This window comes from Nyctereutes procyonoides, unplaced genomic scaffold (genome assembly GCF_905146905.1).
Source record: "Nyctereutes procyonoides isolate TBG_1078 unplaced genomic scaffold, NYPRO_anot_genome, whole genome shotgun sequence".
NCBI classification, from domain to species: domain Eukaryota; kingdom Metazoa; phylum Chordata; class Mammalia; order Carnivora; family Canidae; genus Nyctereutes; species Nyctereutes procyonoides.
In genome coordinates this window covers 13636016-13650006 of record NW_026575035.1, presented here as the reverse complement: position 1 = coordinate 13650006, position 13991 = coordinate 13636016, and the positions used below count along the sequence as shown (strand labels likewise).

The following is a 13991-nucleotide window of genomic DNA, read 5'->3' as shown; positions in this document are numbered from 1 at the left end:
ATGAAGTCATATGGTATTTGCCTTTGTCTGTCTGACTTATTTTCACTTTAGTTCCATCTATGTTGTCATGAATGGCAGATTTTGTTACTTTTTTATGGCTGAGTAATATTCCATTCATATCTTCCTTATCCATTCATCTACTGATGAATGCTTAGGTTGCTTCCATATCTTGGCTATTGTAAATAATGCTGTGGTAAACATGGGTGCATCTTTTTGAATTAGTGTTTTCATTTTATTTGAGTAAAAACCCAGAATTAGAATAACTAGATTGTATGATATTTCTACTTTTAATTTTTTGAGGAAACTCTGTACTGTTTTCCATAGTGAATACATCAATTTATATTCCCACCAACAGTGCACAAGAGTTCCCTTCTTTCTGCATTTTCATCAACACTTTTTATTTATGCATATTTTCTTAACTGGCAGTTCTGATGGAAACCTGGAGGCAGTTCCATAGTAACATTTGGTTGATCCAAGCACCATCTAATGATCAATAGTAAATGTAGCATATATTTTGGTATCACTTGCTGCCTTGTAATGGCAACCTTTACTGTCATGCATGTTTTATTCTCTCTTTGTTGTGTCTTCCAGAGGGATAACGAGTTGGCTGATAGAGTAACAAATGAAAAGTAATCTGACTCCACTGACCTGCTTAACTCTGGATGAGAACAATGGAAAGGAGTAGCCTTTTGCTTTGAAACAGTGGAACAGGTATGAAATAGCTTTCATTGTTTCCTTCATTTCTTTGTACATCTATTTCCAGACCAGTTAAAAACAGCAAGTTGCTCCTGTTTTGAGAACACTGAATCTGGAGTTATAGGAACAGGTATTGTGGATTATTGTAACATTTCCAAGTTTTCCCATTTTCAAATTGCTATTAAGTGCCAATGCAATTAAGAGATAATTATTTTTCTATAATGAGTAATTATGCTAGGGAGAATCATTACTTTTAAACATAGAATTAGCATTTTGGATGCATGCTTAGCTTTAAGATACAATGTCATTTGAATAAGGAAATTTTACTTCACTAATAGATTTCAATGGAGGAATCACAGAAGTAATAAGAAAATGGTAAAATATGTTGGTTTCCCCAATGACAGCCATTGAAAGCATTTTTGCTGTGTTTAATGATATAATTTCCCTTGCCCACATTTATTTTCTGACCCTTAAAGGAACCCTTTTAAGAAAGGTATAGTTTGATTTTTTTTTTCTGCTTTTGAGAATACACATAATAGATATAGGTAAAGTATTTTTTTTTGTTTTGAAAGGAACATTTTATGTCAACATAAAAAATTTAAAACAAAATCTGTAAGACTCCTGGAATTAGAACCTTTAAAATAAGTGCTTATTTTGAACTGGTTGCCCATCATCATCAGAGTACTGAACCTTCTCTCAATTATATCTATTATCAAAAGAAGGTAAGCTATATGTAGTTTAGTGGTGACTGTATAGCTGTCAGTGCTCAGTGCTTTAAGAAATTATGATATTAATGGCATTGTAATGTACCAGAAAGTAATTTAAGTTCAGAAGATTAAATATCATGTACTGGATGATCAAAATTAAATTACTTAATAATTTTGCATGACAACATTTTTTTCCTCCATTTGGATGGCTTATAGATGAGGGACTATGAATAAATAATAAAGACTTGAATTTTGCATAAGAATATTAGAATTCAAACAGCTACAGAAAAAGAATTCATAAAAATTGTATTTTATATAAGAAATTAAAAAAAGAATATGGCTCCATTATTTAGTTTAAGGTCATTTAAGGAGAGTTTTTAGAAGACGTTTTGACAATTACTCTGTAATTAGTATGTTCTTGGGGCATATATCTATTTTTACGTATTAAAACAACTAAAAGTTTCAACGTATTACACCATTGAATTTGAAACTAAATGTCATCTCTATTAATAATGTATGAAGAGTCTAGTTTCTATATCAGCAAGGAGACAGAAAAGAAAGCATGTTGCTATTCAATGTACAGAGAGCAACTTTGCAGTTTTTGGTCTCTTTATGTAGAGTCAGTCAACAACTAACCACATTGACCAATTATTGACCAACTATCTTTATCTTGGGTTCCAATATCGATATAAAAGGGCTTTTTTCTTTAAAAATGTACCTTAACAGACTTATTTGTTTGAAAGGAAAACTTTGGGGAATAGGGCAAAGAAGGTGAAACATAACTAACCCCATTTCTTTGTTCTATACTGGTGATAACTTTGAAGGGGGCGCCTCAGAAAAAAAAATGTCCTAGTCACAATGTCAGAATGTCCTCCCTCCTTTTAGCCCACAAGCCCAGAATCCCTCCTTTCTGTTGATTTATGTGAATAAATTATCAAGAAAGTCACTGGCTACTATGTCTATGCAGATCCAAGGTTAGGCCTAGATACACTGTTTGTAATAAAAATATGTGCGAAGTTCTACAGTAATAAGTGGTTGTATTATTATCAGGGGATATGGGAATTATGGGCAATAGGAACAAGATTTCATCTTTTATGTGAGGTTCTCCCTAACATTCCCATTCAAGTTCACTACTCAGTTTTGATTTAATTACCCAACAGATGTTTATCACATACCTAATATATCACATCCCATATACCCCTGGCAGAAAATTCCTTCTTGCTCTATCCTCAGTACTTGTTTAATTTCTAAACACTAGTTTCATTATTGGCTTATAGTTTTGTATCTCATATTAGTCTGAAATCTCCCAAAAGACTTGGTCTGCATTACAGGCTTTGAATAAATAATTGAATTTTCTGCTATGGGTATTACCATAATCTGTTTAGCAGATTATTTTCAGTAACCTGTAAATCCTTTTCCTGGATTAGTGACAGCAAAACCCAAGTAGCAAGGAATCAAAGCTGGTCATGGAACAGGATGCTCACCATTGTGGAAATTGTACACATCTGTGTCTTATTAAAATTGATTTTAGGGTATCTGTTGATTTATGGGAGCCATGACATATCTCTCTCTCTCTCTTTAAATATTTTAATTTATTTATTCATGAAAGACACAGACAGAAGAGGCAGAGACAGAGGCAGAGGGAGAAGCAGGGCTCCTGCAAAGAGCCTAATGTGGGACTTGATTCTGGATCCCAGGATCATGCCCTGAGCCAAAGGCAGATGCTCAACCGCTGAGCCACCTAGGCGTCCCATCTCTTTTATTTCATGGAATAGATGAATACATTTTTCCCCAAAATTGAAACTGTTTCTTTGGAATGCTGAATATAGAGATAAATAGATAAAGATAACTATTTGCTATACTTTCATTTCTTCTTGGTTCTCCTGAATAGCTCTTCATAAACTTTTGTTTATGAAAGTGTCTTAACCCAGATTTATCACTGTTCCTTTTATCTGTACTAGTAATGTCTACACAATATATCTGAATGAATCTGTTTGACTATCTTAATATATCATTGTTCTTTCCCCCAAAGTATTTATTTCCAAGTACCAGGAAGCCACATTCAACTTAAAGGATGAATAGATGCAATAATTTAAGATTAGCTGGCTTGGAAGTATTTGAGGAACCTCTCTTGGGGTTTAATTGAAAGAGTGCATGACACTTAGGAATTTTGGTTAACAGTAACCAAAACCTAACTAAAATATGCTCAAAAGAAAAAACGTGTATAAATTTGTGTGTGGAGAGGAATTTTATTGGTTAAATCCAAGGAAAAATTGATTGACAAACTGTGGGAGGGGGAGAGTTGCAAGTTCACTCTGAAACAACTGGAACCAGGAGACTGAACTCTACTGGGTTTCTCTCTCCATCTTCCAGCCACTGCTCCTCTCTTGTGTATTAGTTTCAATCTCTCTTATTTCAGGCCAGCCAATAATATAAAAATAAAAACACCACTTTTGGTTAGAAGATGTAATGAAAGCAATGTTTAGAGAAAAATTTATAGTATTAAATACATGTGTTAGAAAAAAATATCTAAAATCAATAAGCTAAGTTTCCCTTAGATAACTAGATAAGGCTTTACAAATTAAGCCTGCAGTGAGCAGAACTCAGGATATCATAAATCCTGGAGCAGGAACCAACAAAATTGAAAACAGGAAAACAATGGTGAAAGTCAACAAAACAAAAACTGGTTCTTATATTTTACTGGTTTTACCATCTGCAAGATTGTCCTATATATTAAAAAATACTAGAGAAGGAGTCTTACTGGAGTCTTACTGGTTTGTCTTGGTGTACCCACTCTTTTTTTTTTTTGGTGTACCCACTCTTGGTCTACTCAACTGAGACCAGGTAAAACTGAAGCAGGTGTCAGGAAAGGCATATATTGCAATGGGAACCTGAACATTCCCTAGAAAATAGAGAGTTAATAGGCTAATAGTAAAGTTGTCTGCTACAATGGTCTATAGCCCAAATTTCCCAGAAGGCATTTGTTAAATTGGCCTATAAGACCCCTAACTCAAAATCTTACAGTCCTAAAATTTGAATCATTATGGTAAAATATTTTTAGTTGGTGACTCTGGAGATCTAGCTAACCAGTGACATCTTAAAATCTCAGAGAGATGGGATGCCTCGGTGGTACAGTGGTTGAGCCTCTGCCTTCAGCTCGGGGAGTGATTCTGGGGTCCAGGATTGAGTCCCAAGTCCCATAGGGAGCTTGGTTCTCCCTTGGCCTATGTCTCTACCTATCTCTCTCTGTGTCTTTCATGAATAAATGAATACAACTTTAAAAAAAATTCTCAGACACTGTGGCCCTATTCCTTGTCTGCAGCGCCACACAGAAATCCCTGTCTTCTAAACTCCACTCATTTGTGGCATTTAGTATGACTGTGAGAAACCTGCTGGTTGCCTCCATTCCTGGGAACAATAGGTGGATATATGGTACAGAGCATTCATATCTTGAGCATTTGTGTGTATGGTGGCTGTAGGACAGAAGAAAGGGTAGGAAAGGAAGTAGGGATGGTGTCAGTTATTCAGGCAATTTTTCCTTCAATTGTGAATAATCATCTGGGCTGTGGTTCTAAGATAGGGCTGACCTGTAGGACTGGAACACAGAGATGAATGACATACTCCAAGCCTTGAATTGCTTACCCCTTAGGGAAGTTGTGGTGGATAGGCAAGAAGGGTAAGTTCGAGCAATTATGAAAGTAAGTGCCACAATTTACTGAATGGCTGCTAGTCAGTATGGATATTAGTTAGATTTTGTTTTCTGGCAGGCAAAATCAGATTTCTTCTCCTCTTGACCTTGTGAAAACCAGGAATTTGGGACTGGGGTCCTTCTGGCCTCTAGGGACACCACTATCACAGGAAGCTGATTGAGGAAGGGACCATGCAGCCATGCCATAAAATAAGCCCTTGTCCTTGGTGCCTTTAGGCAAGATTTTTGTCTGGGTCTGACTTCAGTACTCTTCAAACCTTTGCTCTTCTTCCCCCAAGAAGATAAAAGATCACAAAAATATTTTGGAATTCCTCACATTGTTGTTCTTCAACGAATTCCTTAGGACCACAAACACTCATGGTACCACTCTGGGGTCTCATGGACCTCTAAGGCCATCTGGACTCATCAGCCAACATCTAGGGGTTTTGCTCTATTGGTTTGGTCATTAGCCTGGTGAGAACAGAGTTAGGAGGTCATCTCCATTCGACCCCATCCACCACTGGGATGTGCCTATCCAGTTGAGCTGCTGCCACCACTGTCACCAGAGATTCCCTGTGTTGAACGTGAATGTTTCTGCAGCACCATCTCCCGAGTCCTGGTATATTCATTTATGCATTCTTCTAGCACTTGCTGTAGGAGGCCCAAAGCCAAGAAATGGACAATGATTTTCAAGGAACTTCTGGTCAGAGGAGCTTGCAATCTAAGTAATTTTTTTTCCTCTAGTTTTGTTTTTGTGGTAAAATTTAACATTTACTCTTTGAACTGTTTTTAAGGGTACAATTCAGTGACATTAAGTACAATCAGTGTTTTCTAATTATCACCATTATTACTAAAATATTTTCATCATCCAAACAGAAACTCTGTGCCCATTAAATAATAATTCCCCATTCCCCATGACCCCCTAACCCCTGATAACCTCTATTCTACTTTTTGTCTTTATAAACTTATTTATTCAAGGCATCTTATATAAGAGAATTATATAATATTTGTCCTGTTGTGACTAGTTTATTTCACTTAGCATAATGTTAAGGTTCATCTGTATTGTAGCATGTGTCAAAATTCTATTTCTTTTTATGACTGAATAATATTCCATTGTATGTACATACCACATTTTCATTCACCTGTTGATAGACATTTGGGTTGTTTCTACCTTTTGGCTGATACGAATAATGATGCTATGTACACTGGTATATGTTCTTGTTTTTTTTTTTAATGTTTTTTATTATTATTATTTTTAAAGATTTTATTTATTTATTCATGAGAATACACAGAGAGGAGAGAGAGAGAGGCAGAGACACAGGCAGAGGGAGAAGCAGGCTCCATGCACCGGGAGCCCGACGTGGGATTCGATCCTGGGTCTCCAGGATCGCGCCCTGGGCCAAAGGCAGGCGCCAAACCGCTGCGCCACCCAGGGATCCCTGTTCTTGTTTTTTAATATATGAATACATTTAGTTCTTATAAACAGCTCCATGATTTTAGGCACATTTCTGTCTCTTGTTCACAGATAGGGAAGGTCATGCGAGGCTATTATTCTGGGAAAGTCTGATTACAGTACAGTTCCTGAATTATACACTGTGCTGCCTTTAATAAAAACAGTTATCTTTTTAATTGAACCCACTATGTTCTGGGTATATTATATGCATCATTTCTAAATTCTTAAGATATCCCTGTGATATGAACTTTATCCTTTTATTATAAATGAAGACCTGAGGCTTAGAGAGATTGAGTGGAGGATGCAGGAATGCCCCTACATATGCTTGCTTCTCTTTGTCTACCCTAGAGCCGGAGCATAGCAGGCAGATGGAGTCTAGGTCTTAGGAGAGCCCAATCCCTTCTGGATATACCATAGGGAAAGGATCTGTCTCAGGTACAAAACCCATGAGAACTGTGGGGGACTTTGGAATCCTACTGCTGCAGGGAAGTTCTAACTTGGCTCTCCCAGATGATTTTTTCCCTTTGTACTTTAAAAAGTTGTTTTTTATTTCTTTTTAAAACTCTTGCTCTAACAAGGGCTAAGTCAATAGAATCAAAGTAAAATGGAAGATTATTTCCATTGCTAGCTAAATTTAGAAAACACACATAAAAGGAGCTGTGAAAATTCTGGCAAAAAAAAAAAAGAATCTATATACACCCACTTGTGAGGATTCATTTTCAACAATTCTGAATTAGCTGAGTATTTAGATAACATTTCACTTCTATTTAACCATGTGGACAAAGCCATATTCCATTTACATGATGGCAGGTAGCCTTTAACACCCTGACTTGAAGCTCTACTATTGGCTTTCCTAACACTTTTCTCCTCTCCTTTTGTGGCTGGCACAAAAATGTACTTCAGGTTGTCATTTTACAAAAGGTTAAAAATAAATTGTCTTTCCCTTTGAGAATGGGATCCAGTATGCATAACCTTCATGGTTATTTCTCCTCTTTGCTTTTGCAGCCTGAGAAAATGGCATGTAACATACCTAACCAAAGACAGCGGACTATGTCTACATCTGGAGAAGCTCTGTATGAAATTCTTGGTCTGCCTAAGGGAGCAACAAATGAAGAAATCAAGAAAACCTACAGGTACAGAGAAAGTTCAATGATGAGATTTCTTGTACTACTAGTAATGGTATTTTTGCCATAGGCAAGTGCCCCTAAGTAAAGACATAAGCTTCTTGCCAAGACCAAGTAGTTGGGAGTTTTGAACCTCATGTTCCCTGTTCTACAACATAGGCATTAGAAATAGACAAGTATGGCACTGACTTCTATAAAGAATGCTCTCAGAATTTTGGGCCTTAGGAAAAGATGTGTTCTAGGCCTGCAGTGTCAGAGAAAGAGAGACAGAGATCATTGAGAATGACCAGGAATTTTAATTTAACTCAAATGATATAGCACCATAGAATCTGGTAGAGGGATTTTAAAAAGGAGAGAGGGTTGCCACTATTGCTATATTATATGCTATTCTTTTCAAGTCTTCAATTTTTTATTTTTCATGTCCTTGGTAGCTATTTTTGGGAAAATGTCAAATATGTTTTTCTTTAGAATTCCAAGGAATAAGAAAAAGTATTGAGTACAAAATAACTTACTTATTGTAGAAAATTTGGGAATTTCTCAAAATGAGGATAATAACATTTATCCATAATTCTGTCTCCAGTAGTAATTATTGATATTTTGTTTTCTTCTAGTCTTTTTTTCTATCTTTTTAACAAGATTCTATCATGAATATATCTTGGTATTATTAAATATTGATTTTTAATGACTACAACTTATGGCTATTCTGTAATATAATCACTTTATGAGCTTTTTTTTTAAAAAAGTTTAAGTTCTTTTAATTTTCCTCTATATTTATCCTTGTACACAAATCATGATCCATAGTACCAAGTATTTCATTATTTTCTTTTTAAAGATTATTTACTTATTTATTTAATCTAGAGCATGCAAGTAGGGATGGGGAGGAGCAGCCAGAGGAAAGGGAGAGAGAGAATCCCAAGCAGACTCCCTGCTAAGCATGGAGCCTCACACAGGGCTTCATCTCATGACCCTGAGATCATGACCTGAGTCAGAATCAAAAGTTGGACATTCAACTGACTGAGCTACCCAAGCACCCCTCCTCTTCTTATTGAGGAATAAAGCTGTACCTTTAGAGGAAAAATTAAATCAAAATGTAAATGAAACTTTCAGATTTTAGTTGGTTACTTCTTGATTTGACTTTGAATTCGGTTTTTAAAACTTACAGTATATATATATTTTGACATATGGCAGTTTAGACTTAAATAGACAAATTTGTTAGCAATTTCTTTTATGGATTTTGTTTCATCTGTTATGCTTGAAAAGCCACTCTTGATTACAATATTATGAAAATATTAACCTATATCATCTTCTAGTACTTTTAAAACTTTTTATATTCAATCTTTGATCCATTTGGAATTTATTTTGACATAAGGAATGAAGGCACGATTCTAAATTTATTTTCTTCCCAAATCACTACCCCACAAATATTTATTGACTTCTCCATTTCTATATACTGATGGGAAATTATTTGGCTATGAATTGGAACCTTCACCATGTGGTAAATTGTGGGACCTGAAATGCCTTTGAGAAGCATGTGCTGAAGAATAAATGACAGAGTGAAAACTGATTATTTGGATCCAAATAGTTCTGTGAAAATATGGTCAAAGAGTTTGATCAAAGTCACTATCAATCTTTTAGTTTATATTTCACTTAAGGTGCTGGGGACAAAAGTCTTTGCTGCCTCATTGATCCCCAGAGTTATTTGGGAATATGCCTGGGAGCACCTCCTGTGGATAGATACCCTTAGCCAAAAGTTACTAAACTTGACTCTTAAGGCTTCAGGCTGAGACACTGGCTGGAGGTGTGAGTTTGGAATCAAAGTAATTGCACTGCAAGCTTACCACCTATAAAGATGCTCCCTAAAATGAGAACAAAGTGATATCTGACTACCTTGTATAAGCTTTAAAACCCACTTTACTTTTACAAATGTGACTTTTAATTGCCTCAATTAATTTGTAAGCTGAAATTTCAGGTCATATCTTAATTAAGGAACTAATTATACTGAGCTGTTTGCAAGTTTAATAATTACAACCTAAAATCTTTTCATGTAATCAGTGTCTTGCTATTAATTTTGTTTTAATGTCATACAAATATCTTTTTTTTCAGCTGATTAGGGTGCTAGTATGCTGCCAAAAGCATCTACTTCTATCTAAATTACACATTTGTATTCTGCGAGTTATTAAAAATGTAGGAGCAGGCTGAAAATCCACTGAGAACATTATTCTTATATTCAGAGATCTGGATCAAAGCAGTCACAATATAGTGAAATTACAAGTCAGTGAAATTTAATAAAATTACAAATTGTTGAATCCATACTCTGCTTGACTGATATCACAATCCTTGGTTGTGTTCTTGAAAACAAGGCTGAGTTAGATTTCTTTCTTCCTTTACATTTTATTTTTATTTTTGAATAGATAATATGTTCACCTGATTAAAATGAGAACATGCAAACACATATACAAAAAAAGTCTCCTTCCTCAGGGAAGGCAATTATTTATGTACCTTTTAAAGGGATTTTAGGTCTATATAAGCTTATATAGAGAATTTCTGATCTGAGCAAAATGGTGTAGACTTGTTTCTCTCTGCTCATTCCTTCCAAGCATGACTAAAAGCCTTGGAAAAAACACAAGAGACAACTAAAGGAGAACCCTAAATGTTATAAAGAGAAAGATGAATTAGTTAGCGATCAGAGGACCAAGGGAACAACACAGTGGCAAGGCATGTTATGATTCACACCATCTGAGGCAAACTAACCCCGGCCCAGCCTTTCCTGACAGCCAATCTAGCAAGAGAAGGCAGCCAGATAGCCTTATTCTTCCTCCAAATTAAGCAAGAGTCCTGCCAACAACTCTAGATAAACCCAGAAGAAATAGCAAGGGGAACCAGCTGAATGTTCTCCTAACAGTAACCCACCAGAGAACTTTCCCATCAATAAGCACCCAGCCCAAAAAGTGCTTCTTGTCTCTGCAGGCTGGAGATTCCCTTCCTCCACCTAATGGCAGCAAGCCACTCAGCCTGGGAAGCTCCTTTCACTTCCTCAGCTAGTATCAACAAGTACCAGTGGGGCCCCAGAGGCAGGAGACAAAGAGGACAAACATAGCACCATCAAGGCTCTGAAAATTAGACTGTCATTGGAGCCACAGCCCACAAAAGCAGGCTATGACCAACATACTAAATCTATCTAAACAGAGTAAATGTCAATTAAAATAAAAAAACTTAAGTAGGGCCCAGAGTCTACTGATAATAGCCAAAATGTCTAGATATAATGAAAATAATTTATTATACAAAAAAAACAACAAACAGGAAAATTGCAACTTGAATGAGAAAAGATAATCCCGAGTCCCACATTGAGATGAATCAGATATTAAAATTATCTGACAAGTAACTATCATAAGAAAAATTCAACAAGCAATTACAAATTCTCTTGAAACAAGTGAAAAAAAAAAGAAAATTTCAGCAAAGAAATAGGAATTTTTTTAAAAAAGAACCAATGGGAATTAAAGGACTGAAAAAATAACAGAAATAATAAAAATAATTTGAAGAGCTCAATAGTAGAGTGCAGCTGACAGAAGACAGAATCAGTAAAGTCTAGAGGAGATTCATAGAATTTACCCAATCTGAACAAAAGAGAGAAAGTTAACTAAAAATGAACAAACAGAGCCTCAGGAACCTAAAAGATCCAACATTTAGCACTGGTATCCTAGAAGAAGAGAAAGAGAGTAGGACTGAAAGAGTATTCAAAGAAATAGTGACTGGAAATTTCCCAAATATAACAAAACATAAATATTTACAGATCAAGCAGGTAAGTGAATTCCAAAAATGATAAATCCACAGAAATCATGCCCATACACATCATAATTATACTTCTGAAAACTAAAGACAAAGAAAATATCTTTAAGGCAGCCAGAGAGAAACAACATATTATTTATAGGGGGATACCAACTCAAAAGACAACAGGTTTCTCATCTGAAACAACAGAAGCCCAGGTACCTGGGTGGCTCAATCAATTACGTGTCTGCTTTTGGCTCAGGTCATGATCCCAGGGTGCTGGGATCAAGCCCAACAACAGGCTCCTTGCTCAGTGGGGAATCTGCTCCTCCCTTACTTTCTACCTCCCCCACTGCTTGTGCTCTTTCTCTCACTCTCTCTCTCTCTCAAATAGATAAAATTTTAATATATATATATATATATATATATATATATATATATATATATGAAACAACAGAGACCAGAAGAAGTGGCACACCATTTTCCAAGAAAGAAATCAAAGAAAAATACTGTCAACTGCAAATTCTATATCTGATGAAACTATGCCCAGGGAATTAAGGAGAAATAAAGACATTCTTACATAAAGGAAAACTAGAAGATTTTGTCACTTAGCCAGATTTACTCTTAAAGAATGACTAAAGGACATGTTACAAAAGAAATAATGAAGGAATCTTGCATCATTAGGAAGGAAGAAAGAACAATGAAAACGCAGAAATATGGGTAAATACAATACACTATCCTCATAAATTTTCTAAATTATAAATGACAATTGGCACAAAAATTACAACAGCATCTGATACTCAAGACAATGATATTTAAAAGTGGGGAGGACAAGAAAACCTAAATGAAAAGTTTTTGTACTTAGATTGGTAAAACACTGATATCAGAAGACTGTAATAAGCTATATATGCACACTCAACCACTAAGAAAACTATACAAAGTAATATACTCCAAAACACTACAATAAGGCTCTTCAGCCCTGGGAGATTTCTGGGAGGCTCTTGCCACTCGGGTTACAAGTATGCCCTGATGTGTCCAAACCCCCAGCCCTGAACAGTAGACTATGATGGCTTAAAATGCATGCATCCCTATCACAGCTCTACAACAATTCTGATTCTGTGTTCTTCTTGGTAACTTAAGTGAAGTAAATATAGTTCACCATTTTACTGCTGCTCAGGAAGCACTTTAGGTCTGTGAATAGAGCCCTGCTTTTCTTGATATTGACCAGACATAAAAATCCTTCACTGCAAACCTAGTAGATTGTTGATCTATATACCTCATACTGCTGCCTAATTACAATGAAGACAGAAAGGCTAATCAGATTATGTAGCATATAGTATGTTTAGAGTCTCTTAGAAGAACAGGAGGGTATTATGCTGAATGAAGTAAGTCAATTGGAGAAGGACAAATATTATATGTTTCTCATTCATATCTCATTCATTCAGAGAATATAAAAAATAGTGGAAGGGATTAAAGGGGAAAGGAGAGAAAATGAGTGAGAAATATCAGAGAAGGTGACAGAACATGAGAGACTCCTAACTCTGGGAAACGAACAAGGGGTAGTGGAAGGGAGGTGGGCGGGGGGTTGGGGTGACGGGCACTGAGGAGGGCACTTGATGGGATGAGCACTGGGTGTTACACTATATGTTGGCAAATCGGACTCCAATAAAAAAATATATACAAATAAAAAGAATCCTAATGGCTTTATAACAACAAGTCTAGTTCATTATTCAACAAATATTCATTGAGTACTGTTTTAGGCACTGAGAAAACTGCATTGAACAAAGAGATGAAATCCTTACATCCCCAAAGCCTATATTCTGGGCTGGGGGAGTAGGCAGGCTTAATAATAAATCTATAAAATATACAGTCTATCAGATGTTGGTAAGCGCTGTAGAGAAAAGCAAAGCAGGTAGGAGGTTGGAGAGCACTAGGAGAGGTATTAGAAGTTACATATTCTCTTTGAGGTATTCCATGTTGATTTTAACACTAAAATCCCTCAGCTGCAGTAAATTTTAAGTATAAAGTAGCAGTTACAAGTAAAGCATATGAAGTCAGAAAGACCTGGATTCAAACCTCTTTGCCTCATTTTCTTCAGAAGTAAAATGCAGATGACAGTACTGACCTCAGAGGGTTGTGAAGGATTAAAAGAGGTGATACGTGTAAAGTGTTTAATCAAGTTCTGGCACACAGTTACTGGTTACCACAAGTAATGCATAAGGCATCAGAGTAAGAGGCCTATAAAATGGCATTCTTCAAAGTTAGCTGGGCCATGGGTACAAGAAGACTCTCCAAGAAATGTGTGTATGTGTGTGTATACAAGTCTGCACATGTATGTGTGAGAAAGTATGTGCATGTATATGTACATGTATATGACTGTGTCTGCAGATTCTGTGACATTTAAATTCTGTTGAATACATCTAGAAGGGTGTTACAACTGCCTTATTTTAACATGCCAATGTCCATAATATGCTGAAAATTACAACCTTTGTATCTGTTTTATCTTACGAAAAATTTAGATACCAAGTTAAAAATGGTGAGGGGACAATTTCTCAAAG

General features: G+C 35.9%; 1 protein-coding gene across 1 annotated transcript in view; it reads left to right on the top strand.

Annotated features, from left to right (window-relative positions):
* Positions 1-650: 650 nt before the first annotated feature.
* The window catches only part of DNAJC5B (DnaJ heat shock protein family (Hsp40) member C5 beta), a 66025-nt gene continuing 52684 nt past the window's right edge, over positions 651-13991 (top strand). Inside the window, exons 1-2 of the mRNA XM_055318422.1 lie at positions 651-711; positions 7550-7677. Of these exons, the coding sequence (XP_055174397.1) occupies positions 7559-7677 (119 nt within the window). The 5' untranslated portion in view covers positions 651-711; positions 7550-7558. The remainder of the gene's footprint in view (positions 712-7549; positions 7678-13991) is intronic.